This window comes from Psammomys obesus, unplaced genomic scaffold, assembly GCF_907164565.1.
Source record: "Psammomys obesus unplaced genomic scaffold, mPsaObe1.curated_primary_1811, whole genome shotgun sequence".
NCBI lineage: Eukaryota > Metazoa > Chordata > Mammalia > Rodentia > Muridae > Psammomys > Psammomys obesus.
In genome coordinates, this window is record NW_026596064.1 from 13047353 (window position 1) to 13061669 (window position 14317).

General features: G+C 47.3%; 1 protein-coding gene across 1 annotated transcript in view; it reads left to right on the plus strand.

Annotated features, from left to right (window-relative positions):
• Muc13 (mucin 13, cell surface associated) overlaps positions 1-14317 on the plus strand; it is a 24494-nt gene that overhangs the window by 3678 nt on the left and 6499 nt on the right. The window contains exons 2-10 of the mRNA XM_055625230.1: positions 4-73; positions 3455-3583; positions 4885-4988; positions 6569-6624; positions 8939-9105; positions 11861-11983; positions 12501-12621; positions 13095-13132; positions 14016-14100. Of these exons, the coding sequence (XP_055481205.1) occupies positions 4-73; positions 3455-3583; positions 4885-4988; positions 6569-6624; positions 8939-9105; positions 11861-11983; positions 12501-12621; positions 13095-13132; positions 14016-14100 (893 nt within the window). The remainder of the gene's footprint in view (positions 1-3; positions 74-3454; positions 3584-4884; positions 4989-6568; positions 6625-8938; positions 9106-11860; positions 11984-12500; positions 12622-13094; positions 13133-14015; positions 14101-14317) is intronic.

Genomic DNA, 14317 nt, shown 5'->3' on the forward strand with positions numbered 1-14317 from the left:
CAGCCCGACGGTAATTCATCTGTGCCCTCGGGGACAACTCAGCCTCCCAGTGCCACACAGCCACCCTCTTCAGGTAAGAGCTCCAGGTAGTGACGCCAACCCCTCCGTGGTTCCTCACCTCGCTGGTTCTCCCACGGGGCCGATTTTAGAATCTACCTCAGCAGGCATTTCCAAAAGCACCCCTCTTTCACCAAACAGCCCAAGCGCCAGTACCACAGGTAAGAGCGATCCCTAAAAGTCCCCTCACTGCGGTTCACAGCGATTGTGTCAGTTCGTTCTGGTGAGGAAGGGAAATGGCTAGAAAAACTCCCAAGTTCAGTCATGACGGAGGAGCCCCCAAGTGAGCGCTCTGCTGCATTCTTTCCCTTCCTGCCACTCAAGCTACTTCCCAGCTGTGGAGTATGGTTTCCTAAGTTTAGTCTTTGTGAGAGCTAACCATGGGAGAGCTGGAGGTAGCTTCGGGTTCTCCAAAAAGACAAGGTTTGACTAAGCCCTGGCTTAAGGAAGAGATCAGCTCCACACTGGTTCTCCGTTCTGCCCAGGAATCAGTCGAGATGGCGGCTGATCACAGGGCAGAAACTGAGCGCCCATGGGTTAGGAAGCCAAAGCATGGCTCTCCTCAAAAAGTTGTCGGCTGACCAGGGCCGAAGCGCAGGCATTTGTGTGTAACCGGCCATAAGCCAATAATTCTAAGCCACTTGGCTCATTTCTCCAAGCCTGATCTAGAATAAGCATCAACAAAGCTTATCAATGAGAGACAAATAGCATCTATTTTAAGCTTTGTGGACAGCGTCTCTGTTGAAACTGTTCACTTCTGACATTTTTTAACACAAAAGCAGCCATGTCCATGTATAAGTGAATGAACTTGGCTATATCCCAACAAAACTTTATTTGTAAAACAAAACAAAAACAAACAAAAAAAAAAGGGTTGGCCAGTTACGGCTCATGACCCATAATTTACCAACTACTGGTCTAGAGGACTCTAGAGTCCAAACATACCTTGTCATTCTCAGAGGAAGAAACTGAGGCCCAAAGAGAGTAAGTTTGCCTCTCTCTACAATTTCGATCACTTTCCAAGTTTTCCTTGATATATCTAAATATATATATATATATATCTAAATATAGATAGATAGATAGATAGATAGATAGATAGATAGATAGATGGATGGTTAAGTACATAGAACTCAGCTTGTCTATGATGCTGTTTTCCCAGTCTTCTATGTATAGAAGGGCAGAGGGGAATGGTAGCTTCTCCAGGCCATTTCTGCTTTCTCCACAGCAGTCCTGTGAGGGGCTCATGCTGGCTGGCTTGAGGCAAATTGCTTCTCTCTTGGCTTCAGTAAACTCACTTAAGACCTCGTAATTAATGTCAGATGGGTGGTGGTGATGAATCCCTTTAATCCCAGCACTCGAGAGGCAGAGGCAGGTGGATCTCTGTGAGTTCGAGGCCAGTCTGGTCTACAGAACAAGTTCCAAGACAGCCAGGGCCACACAGAGAAAACTTGTCTCAAAACAACAACAAAAGACTTTGTATCTAAGGTGTGGCAATCAAGTCCCTTCCAACTATAACATCCTGTGACTTAATCACCTCTCCAGCAACCACTGCTGAGTTAGTCCTTTATTGCTAGAAAGAAAGCATGTCCTGAGTGTCTTGTCTGCTGTCTCCAGAGAGAAGGTGCATTCTGTTCCTCTGCTAGTGCTCTCCAGATCATCCTTGCTATGGAGCTGAAAAAAAATTTTTTTCTATTTAGTTTAACAAACCTGGTTTTGCTGGTAGGGTAGCACATAAGTGTAGCCCCAAGGCTTGGAAGGTCAGGAGGATCAAGTGTTCAAGTCTGTCCTCAGCTACATAACAAATTTGAGGTCAGCCTGAGCTATATGAGACCCTCCCTGAAAGTTTTTAAGATTAATTTATTTATTATTTATACAGCATCCTGCCTGCATGTACACCTGTGCACCAGAAGAGGGCACCAGATCTCACTGCAGATGGTTGTGAACCACCCTGTGGTTGCTGGGAACTGAACTCAGGACCTTAGGAAGAACAGCCAATGTTCTTAATCTCTGGGCCATCTCTGAAAAGTTTTTAAAAAGGGACAGTGAAATGGCTCAACTGGCTAAAGTGCCAGAGTTTCATCCCCAGGACCTACACATAAGTACCTATTTGTCACACACTAAGTAAATGTAAGAATTTTTTTTTTAATGAAAAAAAAAATCCCAATAAAACAAAAACACAATTATGTCAGTAAAGCTCAAGCAGGACAAGAGTGTATGCAGTTAAAACTAACATCCTTCCCCCCTAAACCTCACGGCCCTTGGAGAACCCCAGAAGCAACCTCTGCTGCCAGTTCCTTGTGCTTCCAGAGACAACCTAAGCAAATGCAGGAAGTACATTTGCTTTCTCATCACGGAGGAGTATGCTATACACACTGTGCCTTAAAAATCAGCTTTTTGAATGGGGCGTGGTGGAGGTGAGGCTATGGCTCGATGGTAGACACTTGCCTCGCGTGCATGAGGCCTGGGTTCAATCTTCAGTCCTGTAGAAGGAAGGAAGGAAGGCCGACCAAGATCACCATTTGCTCACCTGGTAGAACATCCCTCCTCCGGTCTCACCAGTTCTTTGAAAAGAGGGCCTAAGCCAGGTGTGCCTGGCCGGGGAATCCAGGTGAGGGTGCAGGAGCTATTGTAACATTGCTTTATTCGGAGTCCTCCCCTGCAGAACCTCGAAGCCCATCCTTGCTGCAGTCCTTAGACAGCTTCCAGGTTGCCCAGGCCATTCTACCTTGAATTCACCTGATTTCATGGGAAGCTAAGCAAGGCTGGACTTGGAGAGGAGGAAATTTGCTGGGTTAATCTGCATTTTTCTCTCCTGTCCCGCTCTGTAGGGCAATTGCCACACTATTCTGTAAAAAGCTGCTTTATTTTAAAAGGTTTTGGGGCGCCCTACTTCGTGGTAGAGAGGTAGAGAGCAGGCACTGATGTCCTTGAGACCCGAAGAGATCTGAAGATCCTCAACTCTTTGGAATTAGGAAGCCGCTTTTCTCTCTCAAGCAGGGCTCCCAAAAAGCAAAGCAAATTGGTAGCAATCTCTAACCTTTCACCATCAGCAAGCACTCAGCCTCAAAACTGCAGCTTTGGTCTTCCCTGGAGATGGAAGAAAACAGACTGTTTCCAGCCCTTCTAAAGATGTATTATGTACTCACACAAAAACGGTATGGAGGCCAGGTTGCACACCCTTGATCCCAGCACTAGGGGCTAGAGGCAGGCAGATCTCCGTGAGTTAAAGGTCAGCTTGCTGTACATAGCAAGCTCCAGGACAGCCAGAGCCACCCAGTGAAACCTTGTCTCAAAAGAAAACCAAGTGTATCCAGAGGGAGGGCATGAACAGCCGACACAGGTCACTAGGAGTTCTTTGCTGAGTTCTGTGGATTTGTAATGTCTTTCTCCTCTATCTAAGGTCCCCTAGATCTTTGCAAGTTGGACCCCTGTGGGGGGAAATCTTCGTGTGTTAATCTGTATTCCACCTTTATCTGCTTGTGTTCGGAAGGCTGGTACTACAATAGTTCGTCATCACTGTGTGAGAGAGGTAAGTCACGAGGGATAACCATGGCAGAGCCCTGCATCTCATAGCTGAAGTGGGCTTTACAGGAATCCCAAAATGATAGTAAAGGGGGCAGATGACAGACCGAAGGCAAAGAAGCCGGGGGTGGGGGTGGGGGTGGAGGGGAAGAGTCTGCTTTTGACCCAGCCAATCCTGGGGAAGTAGAGATAGACTAAGGTGGATTCTCGCAAGCTAGGCTGAAGTTCTGGTGTGGGCTGAACCTTCCCTCTGCTGCTCCGGAATATGCTAGCTACAACGTGAGAGCAAGTGCTGTCAGAGTCCCTGAAAACTGACTATACAATAAGACCTATCTGCATTGTACAATTGCTACACTGGGGCACTGAGGCAGAAGAAGGCAGCAGGCTGGGAGCCTGCTCTGAGCTCTCAGAACTCCAGAAATGGACTTTGAAAGCGCCTCAGTACAAGCTGGGTTAGGTCACCCAAGTACCATGGATCCCAAAGCTGGCCTGTCTGAATCAGTGGTTCTCCCCCTGGGGGTCATCCAAGACCATCAGAAAACACGGATATTTACGTTACGATTCATAACGGCAGCAACATTCCAGTTATGAAGTAGCGACGAAAGTAATTTTATGGTTGGGGGTCACCGAAACATGAGGAACTGTATTAAAGGGTCGCAGCCTCAGGAAGGGTGAAGACCCCTGGTTTATCCGATACTTTTTTGTTCTGCTTCATGAATAAGAAGTGATTTTTCTTGCTAAAGCAGGTCAGTTGTATAGGAAGTAGATGGACTATGTTGCTCACAATAGTTAGAGATATGGCCCCTGAACTTTGTATTTTTAACACTACTAATCTGATTTCTCTGTATCTACTCTATGTAAATGATGCCCCCGAAGGTCCTTCCATTTTTAAGTAGTATGCACTAAGTTCAAGAATGAAAAAATAAGCCAAGCGCGGTGGTGCACTCCTGTAGACCCAGCACTTAGGGAGGTAGAGGCAGGTGGGATCTTTGTAAGATCAGTCCAGGACAGCCAAGGCTACACAGAGAAATCCTGTCTCGGAAACATACACACACATGCCCCAACAACAAAGTAAGCCAGACTTTAATTCCAGCACTTGGGCAACAGAGCAGGCAGTTCTCCATGAATCTGGGGGCAGCCTGGTGTACACATGGAGTTCCAAACCAGCCAGTGAGACTCTGCTTAAAGGAGGAGGGAAATGAAAAAGAAAAGACAGAAAAAAAGAAGAAAAGTAACATGCTTTAAACACAACATTGAAATGGTGCTATTGACATTAAGTAGTTCAGAAACGATCTGCCTGATTTTCAGGAAAGACATTCCCTGGAGAGATCACCATGAAATTTGAAGCAGCCGACTTGGAAAATAAAACCTCTGAAAACTATCAAAAATTGCAAAAGCATGTTGAAGACTTTGTAAGTATTTTTCCATTTTTCCAATCTGTGAAGTAGCTTCCTACAGGGTGTGGGGCTGGTCATGTGGCCAGATGGCACAACTGTGTCTGTTGTTGACAAAGTGAAATGCAACCCTCCTGGTGGGCAGATGGGTCCCCAGGGACTCTTGGGCTTCAGGGGGTTGCACACCTGAGACAGAGCACCTGCATAGGCCTGCCATACCTCTGGAAAGCAGCCGTGGAGCGCTGATCCAGGCCTGCCTGTTAAAGAAGCTATTGGCGTGGTTTTAAGTAGACAGGAGCTCTGATGTGTCTTAAATCATGTTGCCGGGCGTGATGGCACACACCTTTAATCTCAGCACTTGGGAACTCAGAGGGTGGATCTCTGAGTTCGAGAGTGCTGGTCTGGTCTACAGAGTGAGTTCCAGGACAGCCAGGGCTACACAGAAAACCTGTCGATCCCTACCACTGCCACCCAAAAAAAGGAGAGAGAGAGAGAGAGAGAGAACAAATGTGTTAGCAGGAAAGGAGTGGAGTGTGAAGAGCCATTCTAGAGCCTGGGAAACTTTTCATCCAGCCAGCCAGTGTTTAGATATCTGGGCTCAGCCAGGGTTGGGAGTACCTGGCTGAGCACTGGAGGCAGTGAACCAGTCTTACAGTTTCAAAAAGGATTTTTGGTTTGTTTTGGCTTGGTTTTTTTTTGAGACAGGATTTCTCTGTGTAGTCCTGGCTGTCCAAAATTCGCTTTGTAGACCAGGTTGGCCCAAACTCTCGTCGATCTGCCTGCCCCTGCCTCCCCCAGGGCTAGGATCAAAGGCGTTCACATATTACTTTGTGTGAGTGTGTCCTAGTGTTTGTGTCAGAGGACAACCTTCAGGAGTTGGCTTTCTTGACACTTTGCTGAGACATGGCCTCTTGTTTCTGCCACGCTCCGCATTCTAGGCTTGTTGGTGCTCCAACTTCTGGATAAGTCTTCTTTCTCTGTCTCCCATCTCATCATAAGACTGCTGGGAATACAGATTTGCATATCACATCCATCTTTTTGTTATTTTTCGGGTTTTTTTTTTTTTAGTTTTTGTTTTGTTTGTTTTTAAAGATAGGGTTCAGTAACAGATGTGTGTGTGTGTGTGTGTGTGTGTATCAGCTACATAAATACGTAAGTGTAAAATGCAAAGGGCTCAATAGTAGAGTACTTGCTCAATATGTACGTGGCTGTTGGTAGAGTGCCTGCCTGACACTCACAAGGTCCTAGGTTCGATCTCCAGCAGTCTATCACCTGGGTATGGTGGTACTTGCCTGTAATCTCAGCATTTCAGAGTCGGAGGTAGGAGAAGACTTAGAAGTTTAAGGTCATCCTTGGCTACATAGTAAGTTTGAGGCTAGCCTGGGCTACAAGAGGCCCTGTCTCAGGAGGGAGGGAAGGAAGGAAGGAAGGAAGGAAGGAAGGAAGGAAGGAAGGAAGGAAGGAAGGAAGGAGAGAAAGAGGGAGGGAAAGAGGGAGGGAAAAAAGGGAGGAAGGGAAGAAAAAGGAAAGAAATGTTTAAACCTAGAATATAATTAAAGTTTTTTTCACCTTGTTGTTGTATCTGTTATCCTCCACAGTTTAAAGACATATTTAAGGGTGATGATTTTGGACAGACTGTAATTCTTAAAGTGAGGTAAGTTTTCTCTGGACCAGTAAGGTACTTTGGAGGCAGCCTATCTTTGCTTCACTTCTGCTCTTCTCTTGAGCTCCCTATGCCACGAGCCGTCTTGTGTTAAGTCACAAGTCCAGAAGAGATAGCCACGGGACTGAGGTTGGCAAAGTGCTTGCCCTATATACAAACACAAGGAACTAAGTTTAGCGCCCCAGTTCCTAGGTGCAAAGCCTCCCTCAGTGGCCTGTGTCTGGGATTGGAGAATGGAGGCAGGATCCCGGGAGCTCATGGGCCAGCCAACCTAGCCAAACTGGTGAGCTCCTGGTTCAGGGAAGGTGGACTGTCCCTACCTCTCCACCGACGGGTGGGCCTGCAGGTCTGTGTAGAGCCATGGTGTTGCAGGATGGGTTTGCTGACATCATCAAGGATAGGGGCTACGTTAGGGGACAACAGGAGAATCTAGGAGACAGTGAGACAGTCATGCCAGGGCAAAAACAAGTACATGACCCCAAATATAGGGAGACAAGTCATGTAGCCGACAGGAATGTCATTGTTCAGATTGCTTACGTCACCGGGTATAACAGCCTGTGCTCATGAGCCACCGTGATGCTGTGTGAAAGCTACAGGCTACAGCTCTTGCCTGCTGCTGGACCTCAGGCTCCTCAGCAGGTCTGGCAGAGCAAAGGTCTACAAACGCAAGTGGAGGCACTTGGAGAAAAACACACCATGGAAGGCACTGGTGGGCAGCCAAGGCTTTCACTAGCTCTCAGATGCCACTTCTAGAATGGCAGCTGGTAATAAAGTTCTGGGGCCCAGAAAGGAGCCAGATGACCCCCTTGTCATGATCCAGGGAAGCATACAGGAAGTACATCATGGGACAGAACAGATTGTATGAGGGAAGAAGATGAAGATGCTTGTTAAAAAAAAACAAAAAACAGATCTCAGGCTGGCAAGATGGCTCAGTGGGCAAGATGACATTTGCCATCAAATTTGATGACCAGGGTTTGGTTTCCAGAATTATTCGGGGAGTTGTCCTCTGCCCTCCATATGTGTCCTGTAGCACTCATGAACTCACACATCTGCACACGCACACATAAATATAATTTAAACTTTTTTTTTAAAAGTCCTCTCAGTATATAATGAACAATGTAACTTCAGACACGGAGGAGGATGCGAATAATAAAGCTCTGACAGGTAGGGTGGCTCATGCTTTTAATCCCAGCACTTGGGAGGCAGTGGCAGGCGAGTCTCTGTGAGTTTGAGGCCAGCCTGGTCTATACAAGTGAGCTCCAGAATGGACAGTGCTAAACAGAGAAACCCTGTCTTGAAAAAAAAATTAATAAAGGGCGGGGGGATGAAGCTCATGCTTCTATGTAACAGAATCCGGTCTATGAGAAAGAGCTCAAGAGAGAAGCTAGAAAGAACTGTGGGCTGGAGAGCTGGGTTACTGGTTAAAAGCACTATCTGTTCCCCCAAAGGACCCAGGTTTTATTCCCAGGGTACCTAATGCCCTCTTCTGGCCTCTGTGGGAACCACACAAGCAGTGCATAGACATGCATGCAGGAAAAACACCCACACACAATAAAGTAAAATAAAACTTATGTTAAAGAAAATGTAGTGACCTCCTCCAAAAAAGAAATGTCATGACCCCCAAATGTCCCTTGCCCAGAAGCAAGATTGGGCAGCCCAAAAGAAGGCACGCTTCCTCAAAGCTTGGGGACTGAGCGAAAGTAGTTTTCTGTGATGATTTTTCCCCCTCTTTTTTTGTCTCAAGCACAAAACACCTATTGACCAAACGACTAAAAAATAATAATATTAAGGTGGAGAGCAACTGACGCTTGATGTCAGTCTCTGGTCTCCCTGTGAATGCACACACAGAAGAAGAGGTGGCCAGCCAGAGCGCCGCACAGGGAACTGTGTGGTTCCGGGCTGCCCCTAATATCCTAGTGACTCTGGCCAGCGTGAGCAGGCTGTGCCTTGGAGGAAGAGGGCTATTGATGGTTGACCTTGTTCGTATGGACCAGGCCACCAGATGGACTAGTTTGGCTAGATCTTTTGGTTGCAATTCATAGCTGGCTTGAGAACTCCAAGTACCTTCCAGTAGAATGTTGTTTTTTTCATTATCGCTTTCTCTGAACACACATCAGATCGAAGCCACCTGGCTGAAAATTTGACACTGTATTACACCCGGACCTCCATACGTGGTCTACAGTTGTGGAGATAGGACAATGGGTCAAGACTAGACGGCAACAGATTTGGGCATCAAGGAGGTTCAAATACTATTTGTTGAGTCTTCAGTCTGATTCATCCACTGACATCTTTATTTCGTTTTTAGCCCCACCTCGTCTCGGTCAGCAAGATCTGCAATAAGGGATAGTAGAAGCGATATCTTTGTATCAGTAATAAATATGTTTGGAGAAAATACAAGTCAAAATGAAACCACTGTGACTGCTGCAATCAAAAATGCAACTATTAATAACTCTGATGTGTCAAACTATACTGGTAAGTACTGAGCAGCTTAAAGTTTGCCTAGAGACCTAACTTTCTGTTAATCTTTCAATTATATGTGAGAAAGGGGCAAGTCCAGGGATTGACTGCTGTCTCCAACTTCCTCTCCTTTTTTTTTTTTTTTTCTTTCAAAACATGGTTTCTCTGTGTAGCCCTGGCTGTCCAGAAACTCATTCCCTGGAGCAGGCTGGACTCAAACTCAGAGATCTGCCTGCCTCTGTCGCCTGAGTGCCGAGATTAAAGGCGTGTGCCACTGCTGTCCAGCTCCAAATTTTCCTTTTTAAAAAGATTTTATTTAGTTAATTGTTTAGTTTTTTTTTTTTTTTTTAACCACCTGTGCATCTCTGTGTCACTGTGCAGTATGGAAGTCAATCCAGGCGTTGTTCCCCAGGAGCCATCTTCTACCTTGAGTCCGGGCCCCCTCCCTAGTGCTGGGAATGAAACCCAGGACCTCCTGGATGCTAGTCAAGTGTCCCACTACGGGGCAACCTCCCAGAAGTCTGCCTTTCAACAGGCAGGCTCTCATCTCCCTCATCTCTGAGCTCACTGATTAGGTTGGGCTGGCTGGCCAGCGAACCCCGAGGAGCCCCTCTCTCTCCACCTCTCCAGAGCTAGAATTACAAGTGGGCACCGCCATGCCTGCCCCTTTCCCGTGGTTGCTTGGGACTGGACTCAGGCCCTCATGCTGGCATAGCAGCACTTTAGTGACTCAGCCGTCTCCCCAACCCAACAGAAGTAAATAGGGTCATGTAGAGTTCCCCAACGTCCTTCCTCTTCCTTCGGGGCTTTACAAAGATCCTCCTCACTGTGTCAGGGCCTGGAGCATAGATGCTTTGAGACAAAGCTCTCCTACGGGGCCTGCCGCTGCTGTCCACTGATCTGTTTCCTCTGGGGCTCAGACTTTTATCTAGAGTAGTAGTTCGTATTGCCATTGCTGCTGTGCCCTGGGCCTCGTGCTGTTTGGCGCGAGACAGGACTTAGCACACACATGAAGAAGTTGAGGGTCCTCATCAGCATGTGGGCACTGACCACAGGTGCTAAGGACATCAGCTAAGGACAAGTTATACATTTCTCAGGATAGTCTTGGGGATCCTCCCCCCCCCCCCCAATTACAGTTCTCTCATTTTTACACTCCTGGGTTATTGCTATGCCTATAAACCCTGGTACAACTGAAACGGGTAAGTGCCAGCTCTGAGAAGTACTTTCGGGACCACCTCTCTGAACATCTCCCTCCCCTCTGAAACTGGTCGTGTGTGCTTAAGTAGATTAAGGGAGTACCACAAGCTGATGTCTAGAATAGCCACAGAGCGAATGGCCCAGGTAAAAGCCAAGGCCTCAGAACTCACAGGAAGTTCCTCAGGTCTGGCCACAAAAGCATATTCTCTTCTGGGCCTTCTTTCTCTCTAGATCTTGAATTGGAGGTTGTGCTGGCTAGTTTTATGTCAGCTTGACACAAGCTGGAGTCATCGGGAGGGAGCCCCAGCTGAGAAAATATCATCATAAAGATCAGGCTGTAGGCATTTTCTTAGTTAGTGATTGATGGGGGAGGGCCCAGCCTATTGCCCCTGGGCTGGCAGTCCTGGGTTCCATAAGAAAGCAGGCTGAGCAAGCTATAAGGAGCAAGCCAGTAAGGAGCACCCCTCCATGGCCTCTGCATCAGCTCCTTCCTGCTCTGTCTGAATTCACATCCTGATGATAAACAGTGATGTGAAAGTGGAAGCCAAACCCTTTCCTCCTCATCTTGCTCTTTGGTCATGGTGTTTCATCACAGTAGCAGCAGCCCTAAGACAGAGGTATTTTTAAGCTGCAGTGCGTTGGTTGCAGTTCAGGCCCCTTTTCAGAAAGAAGTAACGCCCCTTTTCTAGCTCCTCCTACCCTCTGCCCCAGGCCACTCTCAGACTCACCCTCTCACCCCTAGCGCTTGCAATCCACATTTAGACTAGCATTCTTGGACGGCTGTTCCAAGATGCTCCTGCTTAGCATCTTCCAGAGGATTCTCTGGCTTAGGAGCAAAAGTCAGGGGCTGGAGAGATGGTCAGAGGTTAAGAGCACTTCGCGTTTAATCTTAAAACCGAACTGAAGCTTGAATCCCAGCAACCGTGCCAGGTGCCTAACAAAATGCCTTTAACTCTAGTTCCACAGAATCTGACAGTCTCTTCCGGCCTCTGTGGGAATCTGTTCCCCTGGCATAACTCACACCCTCTCTCACACACGCATACTATAAAAGTTTTTAAAAATTCAAAATTTAGCGTCAAAAGTTGTGTGTACATGCCTTAAATTTCAGCACTCAGGAGGCTGAGGATCTCTGAGTTTGAGGCCAGCCTGGTCTACAAGAGTGAGTTCCAGGACAGTCAGGGCTACACAGAGAAACCCTGTCTTGAAAAACCAAAACCAAAACAAAGAAACAAACAAAAAAAAGCCTTCAGTATCCTGAGCCTAACATTTAAATGCCACCGTATCTACAAATGAACAAGAGAATGAAGGCTTACTGAGGTTCCCGATGATGTGGGCAGTGTCATTTACATTAGTTCTCTCTGTTCTCACAGCAAACATGTGAGCAGGAATTATTAGCTTCATTTTCTAGGTGGTGGAAACTTGGACCTATCAAGAAAGCCAAATGATTGAATGCCTGGATAGTCAGTGAGGGAGTGAAACGCTTTCACAAATTTTCTGTCTGGGTGTATGAAATGTGTTTTTTTTTGTTTTTTTTTTTTTAACTTTGTGGTTTGGGTATTTATTCCTCTCACAGATATAAATTTGTGTGACTATCGTGGTTGTGTGGATAATGGCACCGATAGTTGCCAAGATGCTTTACAATGCACATGCAAACTTGGACTGAAGAGGCCGCATTTACTGAGTTCTTTTTGTGTTCGTAAGTGTTCCAACTGCACCCAAACTTCCCTCACAGTTCTCACTTTCCCCCCTCTAGTATTCTCAAAAGACAACCATGGCTGCTTGAGTCCTCATGTGTGTTTTGACTTTAGACTAGACCCTGGGCTGAGAGCTGGTGAGGTGCCATGGTCACCTTCACCGAGGTATGTCCTTGTATTACTTAGAAAAACCAATGGACAAAACTGTAAGATGTTACATACAATGGGGGTTGAAGAGGTCACCTCTGGGTTGGTGAGATGGCTCAACCAGCAAAGGCTCTTGCCGAGCAAGCCTGGCGACCTGAGTTTATCCCCCAAACCCAGGTTAAGGTGGAAGCAGAGAACTGACTTTGCCTGTAAGGTTGTCCTGTGACTTCTACACGTGTGCCCTGGCATGTGCTCTGTATCACACACCACACACAAACACACACACACACACACACACACACACGAACACACACCAAGCTTTTTGATTGTTTCCGGAAATGACCTAGTAATCACTCTGTTTTAAAACTGCAGGTGTAAGCTGTGCTGAGCCCTGCAGCACAGAGGACAGGAAGCAATGCTTAACAAAGAATGACGGAACATGGGAGTGTGTGTGCATGGCGGGCTACCAGAAGGCTAACGGGAAGTGTGAAGAGTAAGAAATCCTTCCATCCTTACCTTGTCACAGCATAGCCAGGCTAGAGCTCGAAGCACACATGCGCTTTCGGTATCAGGAAGCTGACAAGCTGGCACGGGTTGGCGGGCACACAGCAAAACTGTGTCATCACCATCCAAGAGTGTTTGAGCATCCTGTATCTAGAAACCACAGTAGGTGGGACCTCTCATACATAAGATGGAAACATGCTAGGTGCCTATTACGAAACGAGGAAACAAAACTGAATGAGTGATGTGCCCTTCCTGGCCCGCAGGGTAGCAGTTGCCCCCTGAGAGGCTCCGTCTACTGCGTGCCTTTTAGATTCAGCTTCTTCTGAGTTGCCAGGCAAAATGAAGATGACAGAAAGAGCAAGGAAGGACAGGATGAAAGGCAGACAGGAAGGGAGAAGCGGAAACTGGGGTGGGAATTAAGGATGTTCTTTAATGTGGCCTCCTCTTGTGACTGTGTTCCAGGTGTCCATTTGGCTACAGCGGGGTGGATTGCAAAGACCGTGAGTACAGACACCCTAAATCACTAAACATCTAAGAGACACATGTCCTGCATCCCACATTCACGCCTGGGTGATGGGCAGCAACGGTCCTGCTGTTAGAACAGTTGACAGAACTGACAGCCAGGGGCGAGTGCCGGCCCTGCCTGCCTCTGCAGGGCTGGGAGAACCTGACTGAGCTCTCAGGAGTCACTGGGAACACGGGGCCTCTGTGCAGTGGGTAGCATGACCCATTTGCTGGAGGCCATTTGTTCTAGTTTCATTTCTGTTGCCGAGACAAACATCCTGGCCAAAAGCAGCGTCAGAGAGAAAGGCAGCCAGGCAGAGGTGGCTCACACCTTTAATCCCAGCACTCAGGAGGCAGAGGCAGGCAGATCTCTGTGACTTCCAGGACAGCCAGGGCTACACAGAGGAAACCCAACTTCTCCCTCCCCTGTCAAGAAAAGAGGGAGGTGGAGGAAGGGAGGAGAAAGAAAAAGAGGGGGGGAAGGAGGAAGGGAGGAAAGAGATAGGTGGGGGAGGGGGGCTTTGTTTGGTTTATAATTCCAGGATACATTCTATTATTTTGGGAAAATCAAGGGAGGAGCTCAAGCATTGCATCCACAGTCAAGAGCAAAAAGAAAATAAATACTTTGCTCCTTGCTCGCTGCCCTCTTGCTCCCAGCGAGCTTTCTTCTCTTACTGTTCAGGACCCCCTACCTAGGGAATGGAGCTTCCCACACTGGGCTGGGTCTTCCTGTATCAATTACCAAGTCAAGACAACCCCCGGCCCACAGGCTCACCCAGTTTAGACAGTGCCTCATTTGAGACTCTCTTCCCAGGTTAGGTTGGGCCAAGTTGACAGTTAAAGCTAACCAGAGCACTGTTCCTGTCTTTCCCTTTTCAGCCTTCCAGCTGATCCTCACCATTGTGGGCACCATTGCTGGAGCCCTCATCCTCATCTTGCTGATCGCGTTTATCGTCTCAGTGAGGTACGGGGCGGGGGGGGGGGGTACATAAGCTGCTCTCCAAATGCTCCTAGACTCTCCTGGGTGAGAAAGGAAACAGCGAGGCCGCCCTCCCACCACTGAGCTCTTTTCTTATTTAAATAATCTTCTTTCTTTTTTAAAAGGATTTACTTTTATGTTTTTCTATAAGTATGTGTATGTATGTATGTATGTATGTATGTATGTATGTATGTATGTATGT